Source organism: Ammospiza caudacuta, chromosome 6 (assembly GCF_027887145.1).
Source record: "Ammospiza caudacuta isolate bAmmCau1 chromosome 6, bAmmCau1.pri, whole genome shotgun sequence".
NCBI classification, from domain to species: Eukaryota; Metazoa; Chordata; class Aves; order Passeriformes; family Passerellidae; genus Ammospiza; species Ammospiza caudacuta.
In genome coordinates, this window is record NC_080598.1 from 25,522,921 (window position 1) to 25,540,687 (window position 17,767).

A 17,767-nucleotide genomic window follows, 5' to 3' on the forward strand; every position below is an offset into this window, starting at 1 on the left:
AGACCACATAATGAAGAATAGGGCAAGGTAGCCTACAAGGATTATATGCAGAATGATATGTGTTCCATCTGAGAAAATCAGAGTGGCAAGATCGACTCATTTTCCATTCCAATTAATGCTTTATTTATTACTGACTTACATAAAACACTGGCAACTGACTGATGACAAGATCCGAGATTATTTGCAGCCAGCAAATGTACTAAAGAGTCTGAGGAGGTTATAAATACTTTTTGTCCTCAGTTTGCCAGGATTGGTTATTTTTAGCAAATAGCCAGTCGACCTTATCAAAATGAAGAATCAAAAATAGTCTGGAAAAACACTGCAAGGAAAGGCTATTTTTAGCTCTCTGTCTATTCCCTGCTGCTATCCAGCAAGGTCTGATGGCACAGCTCATGCACGACTGCTTAGTTATTCTAGGCGAGTGCTTGTTATGACCTGTCCTTTCCCTGGATGCCTCTCTGCAGAAGGCATTCAATTGATTAAAGATTAATGCCTCTGCAGACCATGACAGCTGAAAGCTTTAGGGAGGGGAGAACACACACTGGCAGATTGTTTCTATCTGCATCTTTCTGCCACATTAACAGTTTCGTTAAGAGAATCTTGTCTAACTGAATTTCCTTGTGTCTCTTATCCCTCAGTGGGAGCTATTGCAGCACCCCTTCTAAGTATATTTGCACCTCTTTTTTCTTTCAGTTCAGGAAGGGAGTAAGGAAAGTAAGAGTTAAAACATAAATCAAATCACTGTTTTGACCAGTGTCATCCATCACAAACCAGTAGCACTGGAGGTGTATGATGGACTGGATCAAGACAGAAAACCATGTAATTGGCTGCTAGATAGTTTGTTGATCAGACTAGTTAAAAACTGATATAAATGAGGGTACCATTTGGTTGTAAGACTTTAACCAGAACAGTGAACCAAAGCAAGGACCTGGCTGCTACAATATCCTTCTTTCTCTTATAATAGAAACTCTTTAATTTAGTTCAGTACCTTATGTATTGGCAGTAGCCAATAACAAAATTTTCAGAAGAATGAACTGAATTATGAGTTTTTAGTTGTTATGCCATAGGTAGAAAATAAGGTTGTCCTCAAACCGTTAGATTTCCCCTTCATATTTGCTTTTTAAAATTACCTCCTTGTACTCATTGTAATCATACAAGATGGAGGCAGAATGTGCTGCTTCCATCACTGCACGAGGTGCACCACAATCTCACATGCAGCTTCTTTACACATGGAGACACAGTAGCTAGCAAAAGGTTCTCCTCTGTACACTGATCATCCCAGCAGAAAATGCAGGATGCTGTATGCGACAGCCGGCAAATGTATGGTGACACGGTAAAGCCCTTAAATTGCAAATGATCCCAAAGAACCACATAAGGCAGGACATTAAAGGGCAAAGCAAAGAGAAGTGAAATATCTGATTTCTCCTGTGCATTTATAAAAATTGATAGCTGGTTATCCAGATGCTGATGAATATTTTCACAAGCTATAAATGGCAACCTGGAGTCTAAAAATAGATGCTGTGCCGCAGACTTGTCTGGCTTAGCTACATCACTAGAATATAAACAGGCTCCCTGGTGTGGTTTCAGGGAAATCTCTAGCAAGACAGACCACATCCTCCATTTTTCTTGCTACATAGCTGATGCCTCTTGAATGTGTTTAATATAGCTTTTAATAAAATTGCATCGGTTTTCAAATTTTCCTACAGGGATAAAAGGATCATCAAGTCTCCGTGAATATTTCAGCCGCAATTGATTCGATGCACTTTCTTCTCCCCGGCGGAGCAGGGATGCGGAGGAGGCGTCCGCGGGCGCTGCGTGGGTTGGCGCAGGCTGGCTCGGTGACCCCCTCCCTTCTCCCGCCGCTGCACGTGGCCCAGCCAGTGTCCCTGTCACAGCGATGGGATCCCCTCTCCTTGGCTCCGGCACATCCAGGCACCGCTCATGCTGCTGAGTCCCATAACTGCAGGGATCCAGCGCTCATCCGAGCGGCCCCAACGCGTGAATGGGGCACCCTCCAATTCACAAAAACCAGACACAGACCCATCCTCCCGAAGGAGGGCTCCTGCCTCTGATTTATGAATGGGGCAGCTTGCGGCAATTGGAAACTGATGGGTTACGCCCAGAAACATAAAGTGCTGTAACAAACCCCGGTAACTTGTGCTTGAGGGGACGAACAAGCAGTACCAGAGGAGAAAGCCAGTACTAAGGCTCAGAAAGGTGCTTTGAGATCTGAGTGCTGTCTGTTGTTGGTTTGAATGTCACATTCATAAAAAGAAGAAGGTAGCAGTGAGTCTGAGGAGAATGCTACATCACCTGCAATGCCACGTGTGTGAGGAGAAGCTGAAGGGAGGAGGAGAAAGCACTGCAGTGACAGTGTTCTGCCTTTTTTTGTGGGAGCACCGAGCTGTCTGTGCGTGCATGTGGATGGCTTTACAGAAAGCAGTTTTCCCAAGGGCAGGTGAAGTGAAAGAGAACTAATCTGTTGCTGCCAGTCAAGGCTGTTTAAGGACACTACTGTGTGTGTGACAGAGAGATTCAGTTTAGAGGCTTACAGCAGGGATAGGTGCAAACCCCCATCCTTTCACAAACACACATTATAGGACAGCACACCATCACATCACCATTGTACATAAGATACAAATCTATAAAAATGGCTACAATAAGAGTTGAAAAGGGGAAAAATACAAAAGCTGACACTGACAAGAGATACTCATGGTAAGAGTCTTTCAAAGACCAAGGATTACAAGATAGAAGCAGAGCTGCTCTGCATTTTCTCCCAGGGGGCAGAGAGACTGGAAATGCTTCTGGCTCAGAGATTGGGGGGCTGAAGGGGCTGCAGCAGGAGAAATTTTTGCGGCAGGACATAATTGTTGAAAACTTAATGGTTAAAGTGTAACAGTTGAAACAGTTGCAGTCCTAACAGCTGAAAGTTGTTTACAGGTGAGAGATACAGAGTCAGCCGTGGGTCTGCTGTTCTAGCCCAGAGAGCAGAGAGGGATGAAGGACATGGTGTCACAGGCAGGGACACCAGGCTGCTGCGGCTGGAACATCTCCATTGCACCACTGCCCTGTGCACGGTTCAGCTGCAGCGCTTGTGGATTGCTCAGCTGGGGAAGAGAACGCTCTGGGGGACCTCAGAGCAGCCTGAAGGGAGCCTACAAGAAAGCTCGAGAGGGACTTGTTACAAAGGCATGTAGTGATGGGGTAAGGGGGAATGGCTTCATACTGAGAGAGGATTTAGATCAGGTATGAGGAAGAAATTCTACACTGTGAGGGTGGTGAGGCACGGGTAGCCCAGGGAAGCTGGGAATGCACCATCCCTGGAAGTCTTCAAGGCCAGGTTGGAGGGGCTTTGAGCAAACTGGTCTGGTGGAAGTGTCCCTGCCTATGGAAGAGAGGTTGGAAAGAGATGATCTTTAAGATGGCCTCTTTTAACAAAAACCATTCTATGATCTTACCTACTTGAGGGTTTTTTTTTGTTTTTTTTTTGTTTGTTCTTGTTGTTTCCTTTTCTGCCTGTTTTTTGGGTGGGAGGGGGGTTTGTGGGTTTTTGTTGTTGGTTGGTTGGCTTTTTAAAAATTTTTTGGGGTTTTTTTTTGTGTTTGGCTTTGTTTTGGTTTTTTGTTTGTTTTGGGTTTTATTTGGCTTACAGACCAAGTCAGCTCCCATTTTTGGGAATGAAACCAATGTCTCTGATTCCCACACAGCTGGAGTTTTGTGCAACATATTTTCCTTCTCTATCTTCTATTTGAAGAAGATACTTCCAGTTACTTTTATGAAGGGTTTGGGGAAAGTGTAGATTTGGGATATTTCCTTACTGAAGTAGTGTGTTCCAGCAGAAAGTGGCACATGACCCAAATGTCCTCTGTCAACGAGAAAGCCCAGTACGGTTTTGAAAAGGCACATGGGACTGGAGAACGCGGATGCGTTGGAAAGCAGGCTGGCGGCAGCTCATGGGAACAAGTGTTGCACAGGTAGATGATGGCTGAGGTGCTCCCCATGCCCTCTCCGCCGGGAGAAGCTCCCATCCCATCCCATCCCATCCCATCCCATCCCATCCCATCCCATCCCATCCCATCCCATCCCATCCCATCCCATGCCATCTCATCCCATCCCATGCCATCTCTGTGGGGAGACCCCCGCGGGCCGGGTCTCGCTGCACGCCCGCCCTCCGGCCGCGAGAGGGCGCTGGGCGGGCGGGGCCGCTGGGCGGGCGGGGCCGCGCGTGCGCACCGGCGGGGGCGGGCCGGGGGCGGCGGTGCGGGCGGGCCCCGCGCGGAGCGGCCGGGGCGGGCGGGGCGCGGCCGGGCGGCCCCGGCGACTGCGGGCGGCGGTGAGTGCGGGCGGCGGTGAGTGCGGGCGGCGGGGGCGGCCTGTGCCGTTCCGGCGGGTGGGCGGAGAGCAGGGGCTGCGGGGGCCACAGCGGGGTGGCGGCCCGGCTGCTGCCGGCCGGGTTCCGTGCTGGCTTGGGCCCGCCCGCCGCGTCGCTCGGAAGGCGGCCCGTCCCGTCCCGTCCCGTCCCGTCCCGTCCCGTCCCGTCCCTCGGCCCTTGCGGCCCGTCACGCTGTTGCCGCCTGTGTGTGCTGCGTCTTGCTCCCGTTACTTCCCGCACCCCAAGCCCGTACGGCTTGTGCCGTGCTTGCAGCTGCCCAGGCGGATTGTTGCTGTGTGAGAGGGAAGGTTTCCGTGCATGGAGCGGTGCCTTCCATTGAGGGCTCTTCCAGCCGGGCTCCGGGCTGGACAGGTTTGAAATGCTCGCTGCAGAGTGTCATCACGTAGCTGGTTCTGGTGCTGGGTCAGAATGAGGAATAAAGGACGTGGTTAACAGTCGGAAGCATATGGGAAGTTTTTAGTTGTAAAGCTGACTGTAATGTAGCATTCTGGCTTCTGTCCTGATAACAGCATGACACGTGTATTGCCTTGCACAGGAGATTTTAGAGGCTTCCTCCAGAATCAGATTGTGGCCATAAAGTGATGAGAAGAGCCGTTAAAAGTGGAATGTTTATTAGCATCTGAGATTATTTTAGTGCTACTGTGTGTAAGTACAGTCAAGTCATGCATTAGCCACCCCATCCTAACAGTCTTTTGTTAAGAACACAAAATAAACATAATTCAATTTGTTGCATCTTTTGATTAATAATGAAATTAATGCTTTTGTTCATTTATACTTATTTTATTCATATTTGATGTCTGCTGGATAGTTGACATGTCAGACTTACTTTATAGCTCACAGAGCAAGAAAACATCCCATTTTTCCAAAAGAAAAACACATAATTATACCATTCACATTCTTTTTCTGGAAAACATGCTTACTACTCTTCAAAAGTTCTCATTATGGAGAATTCAGGTTGAATTTACTTATTATTGAAAGTTTTAGCTGAAAACCTAAGCAAGTTGTTGCTTGCTGATTTTTCAGTCTGTAGTAAATGTAAATTGTCTTTTGCAGGAACTACAATTCTTTGTGTAGGAGCTTGTAAGAAATATCGAAGATGACAGTAGTTCGTGATACTTTATATTACATCATGTTTTTCATTTCAGCTGTAGTTCAGGCTGTAGTGAACTGATTAAATGCTTTTCTCAGTGTGGCTGCAGTGGCAGCTCATAGAACACTTTTGTGCCCCACAAGGCACATTTACAAAGATGACAAATCAATTCGTTTTTCTTGCCAGAAGTAGTTTGCCATCATTTTAATCAGATATGGTGGGACTCCTATGAAATTCTGTTTAGAAGCACCTTTACCTTAGAAACAGTATCATGGTCCTACGTTGTGTGTGATGCCCCGTTATAAGCCCTTTGTAGGTATCCAGGTTGTTTCTCCTGTAGATAAGCATTTTGTTTTTTTATTAGCATTGCCTCTGACTATGCTTTGTTGTAGGCGTAGTGGGACTTATGAGGCCTCACCACTTCTGCAGTGTCTGAGATTTCCTCTCCCTCTCTCTGCCCAAGCTGTGCCTTTTTCTGGCCAGCGGTTGTTGATTGGCCCTCATCATTTCATTCGAGCCAGGCCCAGCAGATCAGCCTCAGCTGGTGCCTGCCAAGTGGCAGGCCTGCTTGGCATCCTGTGTTCCAGTGGGACTCATGAGCATCTGAAGAAAGCCTACTTCAATCTGCTGAGGCAAAGACCCTTTCCTGAAAGGAGTAACTGCATCTTTCTCTGCATTGTGGTAACTGTGTCTCTATTGTAGAGTTCCTCCTAAAACCTCTCTCTCTGTTTTATAGTGACAAGAGATAATTGGTGCCATTATGTGTGCCTCGGCCAAATACAACACCCGGGGTCCAGCCCTCATCCCAAGGATGAAAACCAAGCACCGCATCTATTACATCACTCTCTTTTCCATAGTTCTGCTTGGCCTCATTGCCACAGGAATGTTCCAGTTCTGGCCTCACTCCATTGAATCATCCAGTGACTGGACCGTTGAAAAGCGCAGTGTCCATGATGTGCCTGTGGTCAAGCTTCCTGCCGATAGCCCCATTCCTGAGCGGGGAGACCTCAGCTGCAGGATGCACACCTGCTTCGATGTCTACAGGTGTGGCTTCAATCCCAAGAACAAAATCAAAGTGTACATCTATTCACTGAAAAAGTATGTGGATGAGTATGGGACGTTGGTGAGCAACACCATTTCCAGGGAGTACAATGAGCTGCTGACGGCCATCTCTGACAGCGAATTCTACACAGACGATGTCAACCGGGCCTGCCTTTTTGTGCCATCCATAGATGTCCTCAATCAGAACGCCCTCCGGATCAAAGAGACAGCTCAGGCTTTGGCACAGCTATCCAGGTATGTGCTGAAACTTCAGTGTGTGAATGTGAAGAACACAAAGTGAAAAAAGTGAGTCTAATGCAGGAGGGGAGAACGCAGTGAGTTAATGCCAGCAGTAGGCTTTGACAGAACTTGTCTCTATGTAGAGAACACCTTTCTAACTGCAGTTTATTTCTTCTTTTGCTGTAGGTGGGATCGAGGCACAAATCATTTGCTCTTCAATATGCTGCCTGGAGGGCCACCGGATTATAACACTGCCCTAGATGTTCCTAGAGATAGGTATGTGTTGTGCTGTGTGATGGACAGATCTGGGTTTAAGTGCCACTGAAGAAGCAACAAGCTCAGAAGGGCAATTGGTAGCAAAGGATGTGCTCCTTAAACTTTGCAAAGATAGACTATGACTTGCTTGCTTCTCAAAAAAGGAAAGTAAAGCCTTGTATAGAAGAGGTATTTACTTTTGAAATTTGATAGTTTAGCCCCATCCTTAAATTTATAAGGGATGTGGCTGATAGTTTGCTTTTAACTCTTGGACTTGCTATAAAGTTGGAGAACCATGATCTGGTGTGTAACTGATTATGAATGCTTTACAGAATGTTCCATTTGATGCAAATTAGAAATTCAAAGATGACTGTAGCAGCAGCTTTCTAATAGAAGTCAGGTTCTTCAGGGATATTTTAAAGCAGCTGCTCTGCTTGACAAAACTATGCTGAATTTCAATAGTTTTTGTTGTCTTAATAATTAGACTATATTAGTAATTGAACAAGTGCTCTTAGTTATTCTCTGGCAAGTGTGCTTTAAAAATATTTACCAGGAACTTAAAAGGCATACATTCTGAGCTCAATTTTCACTTGCAGGGTAGTTTAGTTTTGGAAGAGGAAAGGAGGTTGCAAGGCAAAGAAAATTGGAATTAGAGCAAGGCGATACTGTTGCTGAATGTTTCTAATATGTCAGCCTATGTGTGCTTAGTTCTGCTGAGTTAGGTCCATTGTAACCAGGGCTTTTCCTGAAGGTCAAACTTAACTTTCTTCTGCCAAATGTTAATAAAATCTTTCCTGAGATATGGGATCTTTGCTAAGATGGTGGTCTGTGAAGTGTATCTTGTTTTCTTTTCAGCAAAGACAATTTAAAACATCCTCCCGTACCAGAACAGATTTTTTTCCTGCACATGTTTAAACAGTAAATTTCCTCATTGTAATTACATCACTGTGAAATATGTGTAAGTTTTTTCCTCCTCTGTATGAAACATGCTATATGTATGGATTAACCTGGAGAGGGCAGTCGAGCATCAGTCTCCTGCAGACAAGTCTGTTAATCTGTTAGTAAATACTTGAATTTGTTACCTTAGATTTATACTTAAGGAAAATTTTCATTTGACAATGGCATGGACTGCATGCTTATGGATACGTGTGTCTATCAAAGAATTGAATATATTAACTGAAAGTAGTAGATATGCTACAGAACTTTTTATTTTTACTTTTTGATCTCAAATCTCTGTTTACATTTGGCCTTGCATGCCTTGGCTTAGCAGGCAGGAAGCCTATTATTTTGGTAGGTGTTTCTCCTAAGTATTTGTCATGCTAACATGGAAAACTGAGTAATTTAAGTAAAAAACTGAAGTCTTTTTTGGCATTCAGCTGATGTAGTTTGCCAATCTGACTCAGTCCACAGCTGTATGATCATGAGCTGTAATACATTAGAGAGGCAATAACAGTGCTTGGGATGGAAGAAAAAAAAGGATATTCCTTTTTGTAGGCAGTCAGCAGTTGGGCTGTTTGATGTACAGAACCTATTCTACAGGTCACAGGTATGAAGACAAGGGACCTGTGAAAGAAGTTGGGAGTGTGGACCTAGTCCTGGGGAGGCCTGAGGGTGCAGTGTGAGCTTTCAGTATGATTTTAGAGACCTTTGGAGTTCTTAGTTCATGTCTAACAGAACAAGCAACGTGGGTGTGTTTCCTTAATTTGAGAATATTTAAAGGTGTTAGGAATGGGTACACCTATGAAAGACAATTGTTTGTAGCATCACAGGGTGAGAAGCTGCTGGCCAAAATAAAGGCATGCTGGCATGGTTCAGTTGGTTTTCAATGACTTCTCTGAACTCTACCATGACAACTCTAGAAAGACTGCATTTGTGGGAGTTTGTGGATCACTTGTGAAATCCACAGGTAATATTTGTGTAGTTTGCACAGGAGTGTGGCCTGCCTTCTAATCAACATGTCTGAGACAGTTGAACTGTAGTGGATCATGAAGTTTAATAAACTTGTGTTCCAATCACTTGCTGCAGAATGTTGATCCAGATAAAGTAAGACCTTATACACAGGGGGTTCAGTTATATAATAATTTTACATCTGGAAAAATTCTTGGCTAAGATACTTCACTAAGGGGTTGTTTGTTTATTAAATCTTTAAATCCAATTTCCAAAGGCAGTGTAAAAGTGCTTTATTCCATAATTTCAAAGGTGAAATTTTGCCTTGTGGGCATGGAGTTTATGTTGCTAGTATTAGCTGCCGTTTACATTTGTAATCTCCTGCCATAAAACCTAAAAGATAAGCTCTATATTGTCTGTTAATTAGTGCTGTTGGATTCAGTACAATGATGAGGTTGAAAGGATTTCTTTTGCAGAGAAATTCTGGTGCTGTAGAATTGAATTTATGAACTAAGATACTTTTTATTTATTTCTGTTTCAGTCCGTGAATTGGGTTCAGTGCCTTGTGAAGTTTGGCAGAAAGCTACTGCAGATGGCATTGGACAGAAACATTTAGAGTACAGGCCAGCTGGAGCACTTCATGGAGAGAAAGAAGGATCAATATTTGAAAAGTGGTGAAAAGTTGCTCAGGGACAGTCATTCCTTGCTGATCAGTGCAATTTAAAGATTATTTGTCTTGAGTACATTAGGAGTTAATATCCCTACTCTCTTAATGCACTGTACAATGAAAATCCAAGTGGAGTTACTTAACTGGTGTTGGTTCCCTGTGGATTTATTTAGGTAAAAGTCTGCATGACACACATCTGCTTTCTCAAGGCTGATGAGGTGCTGTCGTGTTTTCACTGGATCCTATTAAGACAATCTGGTTCTGGTTTCCCAGTTTGGGAGGAGGGGGTGTAAAAAAGAGAAGGGAGATATAAACTGCAAGAACAGTAACACTCAAGCTAATTTTTTTTTCTCTCTTCGTGTAACTGAATTAATATGGATAAGATATAGAACATGCAGCTTCCACTGTGAGACCTAGTCATAGCACTGTTGTACATGTCACCAAAAGCAGGGGGATGGGGGACATTGGAAAGAAATTAGAAATTATTTGGAACCTAAACTCAGCATGTACTTAATTTATCATCTGGTTCTCAAGTTGATTTTTGTTCCTATCATAGTTTGTGTTCCGAATGAAGAGTCACATTTATGGCAAAGTGTGATCATGGTGTTTGAGCACTGAACAATTGTGCTGCAGGTCAGAGCAGGAAGTGAAGTATCTGTGGGCCATCTGATGGGGATTAGAACAGGCACAACATACTGGTGTTCATCCTGAGTGTCTTGTTCTGATGGGAAAAATCTTGGGTGATAATTCGGTATGATGGTAATCTCTTGTCTAACATTTGTGGAAAACTGCTTTTCCAAACACCTTACCAAGGATTTCATTCAGTGATATCTGAAAACAAGAATAGTAGCTAATGGATTGTTGGTGACTCTTCCAGTCTCATGCTGACATTTTGTTCCTGTGTGTGTCCTGATTACTGAGACCTGTGCCTGCTCTGACCTGAGCTGTGACAGTAAGGCTTCTCAGTGTAATCATAGCTGCAACAATGGGTACAGCTCCTCGAGATCATTTCTTTAGTGCCTTGTCTAGTAATGTATTTGTGTCCTGCTCCTTTCCACAGAGAAGGAGACAAACTGGAATTGAGAAATATGGTACCTCAAGCAGAACCAGTATCCCAGAAGCAGCTAAAAGTATAGCACACCCTCCTGTTGAGTGGCAAAGGACTGAAAGTTTGATCAGCTCTTTGAGAAGTCTCACAAAAGAAGCTGAATCTGGGCTTCTTTTGGAACTAGGATGATGTGTTCCTGATGCCACCTGGTCACTGGACATGAAATGACAATGGAAAAACTGTTGTCCTGTACTAGCATATTTCAAAGAGGCTTGGTTTGTGATAGGAGATAGTAGCAAACTTTTTTTTTTCTGGAATTCTGCATGATATATTGCTTTCTTCTATACATATTGTTCTCTTTTGTTTCTTAAAGCACTTCTGTGTGGCAAAAGGTTGTCCCATCTAGGAAAAGGCGCTATGCAGGTCATCCTTTTGGAAGGTTGAATTGCATTTTAATTTATCAGTCCTTGATTTTTGCCTTGCTGTCTAGAATATAGTGTCACAAGCAACCTCTCCTGTTGGAACTTAGTGTCATAACATACAGATTTCTTGTTTTCATGTTTTCTGTTTATAGAATTTTTGTGTAATATAAAAATGAAATAAATTTCACTATTACGATAACTTTGAAAATACAGTTGCAAATAATTTCCATCCTGAGACATCCAAAGTCACTATAAGATGCTAAAATACTCTACTGTGATTTGTATCTGAAATACAGCTTGTCTCAAACACTTTGAAAGTTGTGCTATACCCAATTTTAGTACAGGCATCAAGGAATATCTTAACTAGTACAAATAACTCAGAATGTGTTTCTTCAGATTAAAATTGTCTTAGGATATGTAAACTTGGAAATTGCAACAATAACAGCAATATATTAATTTCCCTATATTAATGCAAAAATGGTCCATTCCTCAGTGATCCTACACAATTGTAAGCACTCTGTTAGAATGCTTACAATTACACGATCCAATTTAGCAGTAAACCAAGATGACAAAAACTAAAGTCAGCCTAAAACCAACATGAAAACATGCCACTGACAAATGCTGGGGGAAAAGCTTGTCTCGGAGCACGTGCCTTCTTGTTCTGGCAATGACAAGCAGTGAATCACTGGAGTTTGAATGTTATACATTGTCAGTTTAAACTTTCTTGTATTTTCCAGAGCTCTGTTGGCTGGTGGAGGCTTCTCCACTTGGACTTACCGGCAAGGCTACGATGTCAGCATTCCTGTTTACAGCCCATTGTCAGCAGAAGTGGATCTGCCAGAAAGAGGACCAGGGTAAAATAATACCCATGAATTGTGCAAAGTATATTCAATATTATAGTCAATTCAATATCATATTTCATATTGGTGATTGTGAAATATAAATATAGCTAATAACTTTATGGTGAGCTTGGGCAATTTTGTGTTGTTTTTAACAGCTCTTGCTGTTAAAATAGATGATGCTTTCAATGCTGATGGTTCCAGTGGTGATAGTTCAATTGTCAACTGCTCCCTCTAATAGCTTTATACTTTTCTTATATTGTGGTGCCCAAAACTGTGCAGAGGACTCAGAGTGGAGCAGTCCCCTCCTTTGACCAGCTGCCTGATGCACTCCAGGACATGGCTGGCCACCCTGGCTGCCAGGGCACTGCTGACTCATATTCAGCTTGCCATTGACTAGGACCCCCAGGTCTCTTTCCACAGGGCTGCTCTCCAGCCTCTCGTTTCCCAGTCTGTCCATACATCCAGGTTTGCCCTGTCCCAGGTACAGCCTGACATTTGTCTTTGTTAAACTTCATACTGTTGGTGATTGCCCAGTCCTTTGATTTGTTGCAATCTCTCTGCAGGGCTTCTCTGCCTTCAAGAGAGCCAAGAGCTCCTCCCAGTTTTTTGTTGTTGACAAACTTATTTAGTATCCCTTCCAGTCCCGTGTCCAAGTTGTTTATGAAGATGTGGAAGAGCTCAGGCCCTAGGCTGGAGCCCTGAGGAACCCCACTGTGACTGGTTGGCTGCCTGATGTAACACCCACCATTTGCACCTGACCTGTCATTGAGCTCATAAAAAAGAAGGACAAAAACTTGTATGTGTGATTATGGGAATACATACATCTGGAGCTTAGAATACTGATTTGATTTGTTTCTTTTTTTAAAGTAATGGAGTAAGAGATAAACACAAACAACACAACCCTCCCCTACCCGAACCTTGTAGTTGGAAATAAAGCAAGACAGTTGGGAAATAAAGCACTGATTTTCTAAGAACATGTAATTAGCCATTGAAATTAACTATCCTGGCAATGGTGGCTTCTCTAATCTGTTCATGTCTTCAGAATAAGAGGAGGTAGAGGTTTGGAAGACATGCTTTAACTGGTTATGGAAGGTTCTTTTTATATTTCATAAATCTTCTAATTACACAGCTGGAAAAGTTCCACTGTAACAAGGTCTTACTCTATTATGGTTTAAAAGATGAGCAGACAGAGGCAGTGGGGATCAGTGATCTGTCTGCTCATTGTCAACATCAAGTTTACAAATGTAGAAGCTTTAGGTCCTTTTCTTCTTACAGTGTTCTGAAGAGAATATGAATTTTCAAAATGGAAAACTGATTGAAATGGTGCACCCTGTGTTGGACACAAAAGTTATCAGTCTTTGGGTTCAGTTGTCTTTTCTGGTAAGGGCAGTGCTCCTGCTGTTGCTCTTGGCTGCTTCAAGTACAGTAATGCAGTCAGTTAGGACAAACTTGTGCAGCAGTGGTTTACTTTGCTCACACCCTTTGTGTCCCTGCTTTGTGATGCCTTGGACCAGGCCAGCGAGTGGCATCTGGTTGCATCCCAGCTGATTGTTCGTAGGTCTCAGGTGTCACTACATTGTGACACAGAGTGAAAGCAAGCTTTTTGTTTCTGTCTGGGGAGCAGAAATGTGATGATAGGCTCCAGCATGTACAGAGCCAGTTGTAAAGAGAGAAGCAGTCATATTGTTCATGTCCATGTAGTCAGATAAACTCTGTGTCTCATTTTGGGTCGAATAAGAGAAGTAGGTCCTGTGTTCAGTAAAGGTTTTGGAGATTCCGTTTCTCAAAACTGTTTTTTTTTTTTTTTTTTTAATAGTGTTGGGCAGCCTGGTGTCCGGAGTGCCATCCAGTGGCCACTCAGCGTTACTAGTGAGACGGGTTCCCAGCCTCGACTGCTTTTTGCAGGAGGGATGGGATGGGGACACACCGCCCAGAATCCAGGCTTGCTTGGGATAAACCTTTTCATCACACTGTGTTAGTGTGTTGTTTCTTGGGAGATGGCCTGTTCTTTCCTTTGTAGCAATGTTTGATAAGCTAGATTTTGAGTGTCATAGAGTGATGACAGTTTCAAGGCAAAATTTGCTTTTAAACGTGTACACAAACAGACCTTTTTTTTTTTTAGCTGGTTATATGCATTTATTATCACTCATCTGTATCATTATTTCCTTTTTTTAAGGCCTCTTACAGAGCTGAACTGAGGGGGTTTGATTTACTTGCCTTTTTATTTGGATTGCTTAAAATCCACTTCTGCTGGTAGCAAGTTGGTAGCAGAGCAGCTGGAGACTTGTGAGAAAGAATGTTTAAAAAAAATACTATGCATCTGTTAATTGGAGCAACTAGAGTGACCAGCATGAAAATGAGTAGAAGAGGTGAGAAGAGCAGCAGGAGAGGTCTGACTTTATAAAGTGTGTATGTTTGTGTGTTTTCAGAGCTGTAAATTAAAGATAGCATCACATGGAGTAAAACTGGAACCCTAAGTACAGGCCTTGTGCTTCCTGTGTTCTTTTGGCAGCATGAGGGCACTCACTCACTATATGTGTTCCTTTCACTGGGGAGTGGTTGGAGCAGTCTGACTTCAGCTGACCTGTTTTAAAAGAAAACCCAAGTAGATGAGTATAACAATTATATTACATGCTATTTTCCAGTATTAGTATAACTTTTTTAAGCAGCAAGTGCCTAATTTTAGTTGTATTCCTGTATGGTTTACTTCCAGTGTTTTTAAACATGTCAGTATTTAAAATGTTCAGCACATTTTAAATATTCATGGTTTTAGAGCATGGTATGAGTTGAGAGTGTATGAGATAACATACACCATATGGACCTTCAACTTTTCATTGGAAGTGTTGCCTTTATATTGCCCCAAGGGATAGAACTGAATCACAGTTAAAAAGATGAGCTTGTGCTATTGCTGCTGTCACCATATCAAGACTAAATAAGCTAAATACTAAATACTGAGTTGTTAGCTCAGCATCTTTTCTCAAGTAAAATTCATGAGAACATATATGGGAGGAGAAACTAGAAGCACTCAGCACTCAGTGTCCTATCTACTTTGTTTTAGTACACAAACACCAAACAAAAGTACAAACAATCCTGGCATCAGTAGCAGGCTGATTTAAAATGAAGCTAAATAATGTTTCTCTAAGTTTGTGTAGAAGTTATAATGCAGGTGCCTATTCTAATGCAATAAGCACTCTTACCAAGTACAAATAAATTCAGAATTGTAAATGATGTTGAGCCACTTGCTATCCCAGACTTAATTATATTTCATCATTACCCTTTCCAGTGTTGTCTGAAAATCTGGTCTTGGCAGCATATCCACATTTAGTAAATCTTGTTCTGCTTCTCCAGAATGGAGGGAAATGTGTTCTTGAGATCTTGGAAGTAAACTTGCAGTGCAGTCAGGTGACCTGGCTGTGTGTTTTCAGCCCTCGCAGGTATTTCATTCTCTCATCTCAGATGGCTCTGCACCCAGAGTACCACCTGGAGCTGGAGGCTCTTCAGGCTGAGAATGGGGAGTCAGTGCTGATCCTGGACAAATGCTCAAACCTGTCAGATGGAGTCCCTGCCGTTCGCAAGCGCTGCTACAAGAATCAAGTCTTTGATTATCCTCAGGTGCTTCAGGTAAGGCTGTCTGTCCTGCAGACTCCCCTTCCCAGCAGTGTCTGTTTTAGCTGTGATTCTGTTCCTCTTTAGCAGTGGTAGGGTACTTCCTTGTATTTAATTAGTATGCTGGATATCTTTTAAAACTGCATAATTTGTTATGTTAGCTTGAGTATTATGTCCTAACTTCATCCTTATTTTTAAGAGGGCCAAAAACGATGTGCTCAAACTTATATGTAGACTATGATTATATGAGACTGGTCATGGTGGTTTAGTAACACAAGACAGTGTTATGTAAACTTAAAAAAATTACACAGAGGATGCTGTCAAATCCAACAGCAATGGGATGCTAAAATGGAGGAAGGGAAGGAAAAACTTTTAGAGGCAGATAAAGTTGCTCACTTCAAAACTGGAGAGGAACATTGGAATCTACATCTTCCAAAACAGCTGACAAAAGGGCTTTCAGCAGGCATGAATTTGTAATTAATTTCTCAGCTATGACAATCCAGGCCTTGCTAGATGAAGCTTGGAGCTGAAGATGGCTTTGTCAATTGGATAGAAGGTTAAAATTAACTCTACTTACATGTAACACTCTTGCTGTTTAGAGTTAGTCAGATTACATTTTTTGTATGCAGCTTAGTAGTTAAATTGTACAAAACTATCTGTGTAGATATGACAGACTGAGCTAGAAGGCTTGTCAGCATGCAGCTATGAAAACATCTAGGTGAAATGTGTTTCATGGCCTTGGCCCAACTTCCAGAGGCCTTTTGATGTGTCAGTGAAGATAAAACTAGATAGTGTTCTCAGACCCCTGTGTCTCTTGGCAGTTCACTAGCAGAGGTGCTTTGGCATGCAGTGTAGTGAAGTGAGTTATGCCATAGGCCACTGTGCTCTGTCTGTGGCCACCAGCATATAATCTGTCTTTGAACTTCAGCAAATGATGGTAAAATAACAAACAAGCTGAGGAAAGCCAAAGTTTCCACCCCTCCTGTTATGTTTTGTAGGAAATATGTTTAAAATTCCATGTGGAGGAGGAGGAGAGGGAGGAAAGGGTCACTATGAGTCCTAAACTTTGAGTAAAAAAAAAAAAAACTTGTTTGCTTTATTTCTTTAAATACAGATTGAATTGCTAAAGGATGGCAAGTCAGGCAATCTCTATCTTGCTATATATGATTTTATAGCTCAGAAGAGAGCTGGCACATGCCGAGATTGTTAAAATACTTTCCCCTGCATTTCCCTTTGGAATGTCTGGCTGATAACAGTGGTGATGTGAGGAGATGTATTTATAGTAACCTTTGTCTAGACAGGAAAAATGGTTATCTGGGCAGATGAGCATGTGTGTCCACATCTGGGCTTTTTTTTTTCCTTTTTTGTCTCTCCCAGACCTTACTAGTCTCTTCCACCTGCTACTGTGTGATCTAGTGAGTCAATGGTTAAAATGTGTGTTCATTTTCTCTGCTCCTTCCCTTCCCCACACCCTTCTTTTCCTTCTCTTCCTGTCTAAGAGTGGGGGAAGGGGGACTGGGATCACAGTTCATCCTTTCCAGCACTGCCTTTACAGATGTCTTACTAGACAGACTCTTGGACTTCTGGGTTGTTAATGCTTCCTGTTTGCAGTCTTCTCTTGGATGAGATTTTCAAGGCTCTTAGTGCTCTATGGGTATGAACACAGGTCTTATGATTGCATCAGGAGACAAGTGAAGAGCCAGCAAAGCCCCTTGTATTTCCTAGTTCCATCTTGATGTTTTGCTGCCCTGCTGAGCATTCTGGCTCCTTCAGGCCATGGAACACAAGCTGGAAAGATGTTTTCTTATCTGTGGGAATCTCTGTATCAACTTTATAATTTTTCTTTCTTAAACTTAGGGATAATACTGACTTGAGATTTTCCCTGTTGTGTAGCTGAACTCTACTAGCATTTGGTTTGAGACCTTGAATCTGTAGCAAGATTCCTCAGTGGCAGTGAGAACCAAAGTCCCTAAATACAGGGTGAGGGCAACATAGTCAAGAAGTCTCTGCTGGAGGTTAAACTCAGTGCACTTTGTCTTGTTTGTTGTGGACATGAGTAAATGTCCACATTATACTCTTCTCTGTGACAACTTTTTTATCTTTGAAGCTCCTTTCCTTCTGCCCTCATTCCTTTAGAATAAGTAGCATTGATAGAGTCAATCTTTCCTTGTAGATTTCCTTTCAAGGTAAGTAATCATCCTTTATTTACCACTGGAAGTGCACTGCCCAAGACTGAACCCTGCTCTGAGTTTTGTTACTGTGAAGAGTAAGTGAAT

General features: G+C 42.8%; 1 protein-coding gene across 1 annotated transcript in view; it reads left to right on the forward strand.

Moving 5' to 3' along the window:
- The first annotated feature begins 4,258 nt into the window (after positions 1-4,258).
- Positions 4,259-17,767, forward strand: part of EXT2 (exostosin glycosyltransferase 2) — a 71,514-nt gene continuing 58,005 nt past the window's right edge. Inside the window, exons 1-5 of the mRNA XM_058806799.1 lie at positions 4,259-4,333; positions 6,220-6,779; positions 6,951-7,040; positions 11,781-11,897; positions 15,311-15,506. Coding sequence (XP_058662782.1) covers positions 6,244-6,779; positions 6,951-7,040; positions 11,781-11,897; positions 15,311-15,506 — 939 coding nt within the window. The 5' untranslated portion in view covers positions 4,259-4,333; positions 6,220-6,243. The remainder of the gene's footprint in view (positions 4,334-6,219; positions 6,780-6,950; positions 7,041-11,780; positions 11,898-15,310; positions 15,507-17,767) is intronic.